The sequence below is a fragment of the Pristiophorus japonicus genome, unplaced genomic scaffold, assembly GCF_044704955.1.
Source record: "Pristiophorus japonicus isolate sPriJap1 unplaced genomic scaffold, sPriJap1.hap1 HAP1_SCAFFOLD_58, whole genome shotgun sequence".
Taxonomy (NCBI): domain Eukaryota; kingdom Metazoa; phylum Chordata; class Chondrichthyes; family Pristiophoridae; genus Pristiophorus; species Pristiophorus japonicus.
This window is the reverse complement of record NW_027254488.1, coordinates 2,412,129-2,418,237: the sequence shown is the minus strand read 5'-3', so window position 1 is coordinate 2,418,237 and position 6,109 is coordinate 2,412,129. Positions and strand designations below refer to the sequence as shown.

General features: G+C 51.9%; 1 protein-coding gene across 1 annotated transcript; it reads left to right on the top strand.

The window, feature by feature from the left end:
- Positions 1-748: 748 nt before the first annotated feature.
- On the top strand, positions 749-4,861 carry LOC139254828 (maestro heat-like repeat-containing protein family member 1). The gene is made up of 2 exons (XM_070873841.1): positions 749-3,900; positions 4,807-4,861. Exons 1-2 carry the CDS (start codon positions 749-751, stop codon positions 4,859-4,861), a joined length of 3,207 nt encoding a protein of 1,068 aa, XP_070729942.1.
- Positions 4,862-6,109: the final 1,248 nt, after the last annotated feature.

Sequence of the window (6,109 nt, the reverse complement as noted above, 5' to 3'; positions counted from 1 at the left end):
CACCTTTTCTGAGAAGCAGCTAAATGAAATCCTTTGCTGCTCCAGAGTTCTAGCTCCGGCATTTACAAGCCAGATGCTAGAGATCCTTCGGATGCAACTGGCAATTGACAATGAGCAAATTCAACTCGGGGCACTGGCCGTGCTGAAGTACCTTCTCGATACTGTCCCTTCAAACATGGAGAGCCAGAAGGATCAGATTCTGAATTGTGTGCGACGATCACTTTTAACTGGGAGTAACAGAGTGAAGGGAATCCTTGCCCAGGTAATATACACCATGGCCTGTCACAATTACTTGGAGCGAGAGGGAGGAAAGCAGCTGGTGGAATTTATCATCCAACAGTGTGCTCTGCCCACCGAGGAGAACGAGGAGAGTACTGAAAGCGAAGAGGAGTTCTGCAGCGTAATGGCGGCCGTGGTTACGGATAAGCATTTAAGGAGGCAGTGCGAAGTATTGCTGAAATTGATGATGGGAACTTTACCGATTGGCGACGTCCTCTGGTCCTACCTACTGGAGTTTGTGATCACAGTAAAGTACACTGAAGCCTTTACAATAGTCTGTGGTTCCTCACATTGCGTTGGAATAAAGAGACTGATGGCCAGCAATACATAATTTGTTCTTAATTACGAGGACTATCCAAATCTTCCTGAGCCTCGTACACTGCTGACGCGGCTATTGATTGTGTCTTCTTCTCTGTGCCATGGAAAAGGCAGAGGTGTTCCTGCTCTGGGCTTACTATATCTCCTGGCAATGGACATCCACCCAGCAACAGTGAGAGTATGGGACAAGGAATTCCCAATATTATGTAACTTTCTGGAGGAGAATTCAGAGAAGCCCAATCTCCAGAATGAGTGGGAAGAGAAACTGTTAGGGGTTGTGTCCCAGACTCTGGAGGCAATCGCGGATAAGGTGTGGATCACCCAGCTCATTGCAGAAATGACCCACTGCATTCACACCTATCGCCTGTATCCAACAGAGAGGGCTTTTCTGTACAAGTGTTTAGGGAGAGTGCTCCGACTGACCCAAGACAAAGACATCGTCAGTAAAAGTCTTCATCAGATGCTTCAGAGTGTTGAGCACAATGAAGATTTCGAGAGAGACAGGGTAGCCGCTGGAATTGGTGACTGTGCTGTAACACACTTAGATACCACGCTCACCACACTGAAGGCTTTCATGGAGTTCAATCGTTTGTGCCTATCAAGTCCCTTTCACCAGGTTGACAATCACATAATGAAAGTTAAAAGCACGCTCATTTTATGCTATGGGCAGATTATGTCACGTTGTCTTCGGGAACTCATTCTGCCCAGAATCGAGACCGACATTCTGCACAATGTGTTGGCTCTTTTCAACACCAAGATGTTTGGACTGAAATCCAAGGTGAAGGACTTGACACTGAAATTAAGTTTGACAAACACTGTGACACTGTTGGCCAAAGCTCTCCAACCCAGCGAAGAACACCCACCCTACACTCTGAGCAGAAAGGCAGAATTGCTGAGCTGCATGCAGGAGCTGATCACTGCCGAACCAAAGGAGATATTGAGCACTTGGGTTCGAAAGTCTGCCATGGACGCCTGTGCAGCCCTCATCAAACTGCAGCCTTCACTGAGCAGTGAGACTGAGCTGATTAGCATCTGTTTGAATCGTGTCTTCAGTTTGACAGATTGGGAGAGCAGCACTGCCGACCAAAGTACAAACATGGACATGGCAGAGAGACAGAAGCTTCACACCGACACAATGGCCTCGGTGCAGGGTCTCCTGAAGCAATGCTTACTTTTGGATCTGTATCCTGATGGGCTTCATTCTGTATTTAAAACCATGGAGACTGAAATCCAATCCACACGGGACCATGAGCGAGAAAAGGCAATGGAGAGCACTTTGCAGCTGGTGACATTTTACCTGGAGAAACTGCAAGTTAGCAATAAGGTGCCATCCCATAACTTGGTGAGGATTATTGAATGTGTGGGGCTTCAATGTGCAGATCCATCGCATGTTGTAAGGGAGGCAGCCATTAAAAGCTTGTATGGATTGCTGTATATCCAGTTACACCTTGAAGGCTTTCCAGTGGGTCATCAAGATAAGGAAGTGGAGCATCTGAAAGCCATCAAAGGCGGAATGAAGCAATTTACCAGTCAGGCCCTCTTTCAAACCTGCACTGCTGTCGGTAACGTTTTATCCAAGTGCATAGCCCATGAGCAGTTGAACACTCTATTCTTCACAGTCTTTAAAGGGCTGACAGACAAGCACCGGAACATTTCCTGCACAGCTTCTATTGTGACAAATGTCCTCATTACAACACGTGGAACCACCCTTGCAGACGTTTGGGGAACAATCAAAGTCTTGAGCCGTCACTTGCGTTCAATTACTGAGCCGCGGGTGAGAAATGCAGTGACGCATTCAATCTCCATTCTGGCCTCACACCATCTGCCAGCAGTTTTGTCTGCTCTCCTCACTTACCCCATTCCATTTGATGGATATATTTGTGACATATGGCGATCCTTCCTGACACGGAATGCATTAGCACCGGCCAAATTCTTACCGAACAACATCAAATCATTGTATGATGACGGCAGATATTGCCATGTCACAGATACAAAAGATTCAGCAACTCAGCAGTCTTTAGCTGTCCTCTGTGCTCTTCGTGATGTGGTATGTGAGCCTGACTCAGGGCACGTGATAAACATTCTCTACCCCCAGTTAGTGAGCACCCTTCTGATTCATCTCAGCTTCAGTGTCTGGGTTCGCTTTCCGACCAACTTTCTGACAATTCCAAAGGCTGGGAACACCTTCGGCCCTGCTCTAAGACTGAATTATGCCGACGCTTGCCATTACTCAGCTGAGATTCTTCGAGCTGTCCTGTCACAGGGAAAGGGAGATGATCGCATCATGAGAGAAATGGGAGGTTGGGATCTCATCGTGAGCCCAAGAAAGCACCATGAGGGGGTTACACTGCTGGCAAGCACATTGACCGCGTATGCTGCCCCGCATCTGATCAGCATTGTGGAGCACCTCACTCCTCGCCTTGTCAACATAGGAGAGGGTCAGATGATCACAATAGCTGCCTTCTTTGGGGAGCTTTTAAATCATTCCGTGGTGTGGGACTTGTTGCTGATGGATACCCTTCTGGAGAGTTTGTTTCGATGTTTGCTTGATGAGTCCCCAATTGTCCAATGGCTTGCTGTACAAGGTTTGGGAAATGCTGCAATTGGAGCTTCTCAATGGATAGACACATACTGCACCAAACTGTTGTCCACAATGTTATCTGTGATTGACCAGAAGTCCAAACCCGAGAATCTCATTGCAGTTGAGGCAATGTCGAGCATGTGCAAAGTTCTGGGTCAGCTCCAGGAGCATTATACAAATCCCATTCTTGGTGATGTAGCACTGGCAGTTCAGCCTTACTTGGAACATCAGCATGAGACAATGAGAGCTGTGGCGTTTAACGTTCTTGGCAAGCTAATAAGATTTGGGAGTGTGGAAATGAACCATCCACATATGGAGCACATCAAGTCCACCTTGATCCGCTTGCTGCTACATCTCAACGCTGAGAGCATTGAAGTCACCAACGTCTGCAAATCCGTGCTGAATTCCTACGCTCCAGTAATGGAGTCAGCAAACATATCCAAGATGTTCCAAGAACTTTCCTCGGAGGAGACCACCCTGGATTATGAGAACTATTTAAGCAACATCTCCAGGCACATTGCCAAAGATTTGGACAACCAGATCCCCTTGTACATAAGGAGCTGTGCCGCCTTCCTAAGGAATGTGCTTCCTGCGGTCAGAGGGAACGCATTGACATTCCTTGATTTCCTCATGTACAATGCCCCACCACATTATTACACATCACAGTCTGCAGCTCAGATTTGTGAGCAGATTATTGCCTCCTGTCAGATCACGAGCAAGATGTCAGATCGAAAGCAGCCAAGGCGATGCGATACCTCTACATGTATTAGGGACAATCAGAACAAAATTATTGTAATGTATGCGTTCGTAGTGTGTTTGGAAATGAGTCTGAAGTCCAAAAATTCGCAGACCCAACATAGGCAAAAGGGGGAAAGGGGAGGGGGAAGGGATTTGGCCGCGGCATGGGGGGGAGGGAGATGGAGAGTGATCCTGGGCGGGGCATCGGGGGAGGGGGAGGAGGGAGTGATCCTGGGCGGGGTATCGGGGGAGGGGGATGGGGAGGGGGATTGTAAGAATGGCAGGCCGGGATGGGCGGGGGTGAGGTGAGAATCGTTGCCTCGTGAGGTAATCGGAAACTTCGGGGAGGAGTGGATTTGTAGGCCTCATGGGGGTAATGCGAGGCCTGTGGGATAGGGGGGATGGGAGCCCTCGGAGGTGGATTGGAGGCCTTGGGGGAGGTCTCCTATCATGGGGCGGGGGTGTGGGTGAGGCAGGGATGCTGGATCGGCACTTACCTCCTGGATCCAGCAGGTCTCGCCGTACTTTCGCTGGTTGATTCCCCGAGGCCTGAGAAACCCGACCAGCCAGGGTTACATTTGAAATGGAGGTTAAATCTGAGGCATGCCAGCCGCATTATAATATTTAAATGAACCCCCCACCTCCTATGAGCAGGTTGGCTGCAATCCCCCCGGGCCCGCCCACATTAAACCGGCAGTGGTCGGGAGAGGGGTGTTACTCCCTGTGGGTAAGGGTCTATCTCCTGTCAGATCCCCTCCCTCCCCGACAGCCCAGTGGCGATTGAGGACTTGCTGTGGGCACAAACCCAGCGCCCACCACCCCTTGGTACAGTTTGTTGTACCACCAACATGTTCACCCACCTGTCTCAGGGAATCCTCTCTTATCCTCAGTTTGGTGAAGCAGAAAGCAGAGTCCACAAAGAACTCCGTGTACTTCAAAACCTAATATCCATCTGCAAGGAGCGGGTGGGCTGTGTGGTGAGCACTGTCTGTTTATTCTCTGTCACTATCAAACATGGCTGCAAACCCTCCCTTGGTCGATTTCTGCCTTTCTCAGTGTTTATTGTGTAATCTAACTTTCTACCAATAACCTTCATAAATAAGCTGCCTGTGGGCTAGAAATTGCCTGGAGATCGCCCGCGCCCGATCCTACGCAGTATTGGCGCGGTTGGGTCTTTCCCACGGCCGGAATGCTGCTGGTGCGCGCTCCCCAGGTTTTCGGATGGTCCATGTCGACGGCGGCGATGCGGTGCGGGAGCGGAGCGCAGCGGGGCCAAAGTCGCGATCAGCTTTCCTGTATAAAGGGAAGCTGAACCGTTGTGTGACAGGGCCGCAAACGCTTGTCTGCGCATTCTCCCGCCATTCTCCCGCCATTCTCCCGCCATTCTCCCGCCATTCCGGGGTCAAAGCTGTCCCGTGCATGCACAGGCAACAGAAGGACCGCACTCAACAGTTTGAATCTGCAGAGGTTGGTGCGTCTCCGTGGGAGAGGGGCTGGGAGTGGAGGGGACGGAGTCGGGGGGGGGAGGTGGGGAGAGAGTGGGGGGAGGAGGGAGTGAGGAGGGAGTGGGTGGGGGAGTGGGAGGGAGTGGGTGGGGGGTGAGGGAGAGAGTGGGTGGGGGGTGGTGGGGCAGTGGGAGTGGGTGTGGGGTGGGGGGGAGTGAGTTGTGGGGAGGGGAGAACGAGTGAGTAGGGGGAAGTGGGAGAACGAGTGAGTGGGGAGGGGGAGAACGAGTGAGTGGGGTGAGGGGGGAGGGATAAAACGAGAGTGGGGTGGGGAGGGGGAGAACGAGTGAGCGGGGGGAGTGGGAGAACGAGTGAGTAGGGGGGAGAACGAGTGAGTGGCGGAGAATGGGTGGGCAGAACGAGTGAGTGGGGTGAGGGGGGAGGGATAGAACGAGTGTGGGGTGGGGAGGGGGAGAACGAGTGAGCGGGGGGGAGGGGGAGAACGAGTGAGTGGGGGGGAGAACGAGTGAGTGGGGGGGAGGGGGATAACGAGTGAGCGGGGGGGAGGGGGAGAACGAGTGAGTGGGGGGAGGGGGAGAACGAGTGAGTGGGAGGGAGTGGGAGAACGAGTGAGTGGGGGGAGGGGGGAACGAGTGAGTGGGGGGGAGAACGGGTGAGTGGGGGGAAGGGGAGAATGAGTGAGTGGGAGGGAGTGGGAGAACGAGTGAGTGGGGGGAGGGGGAGAACG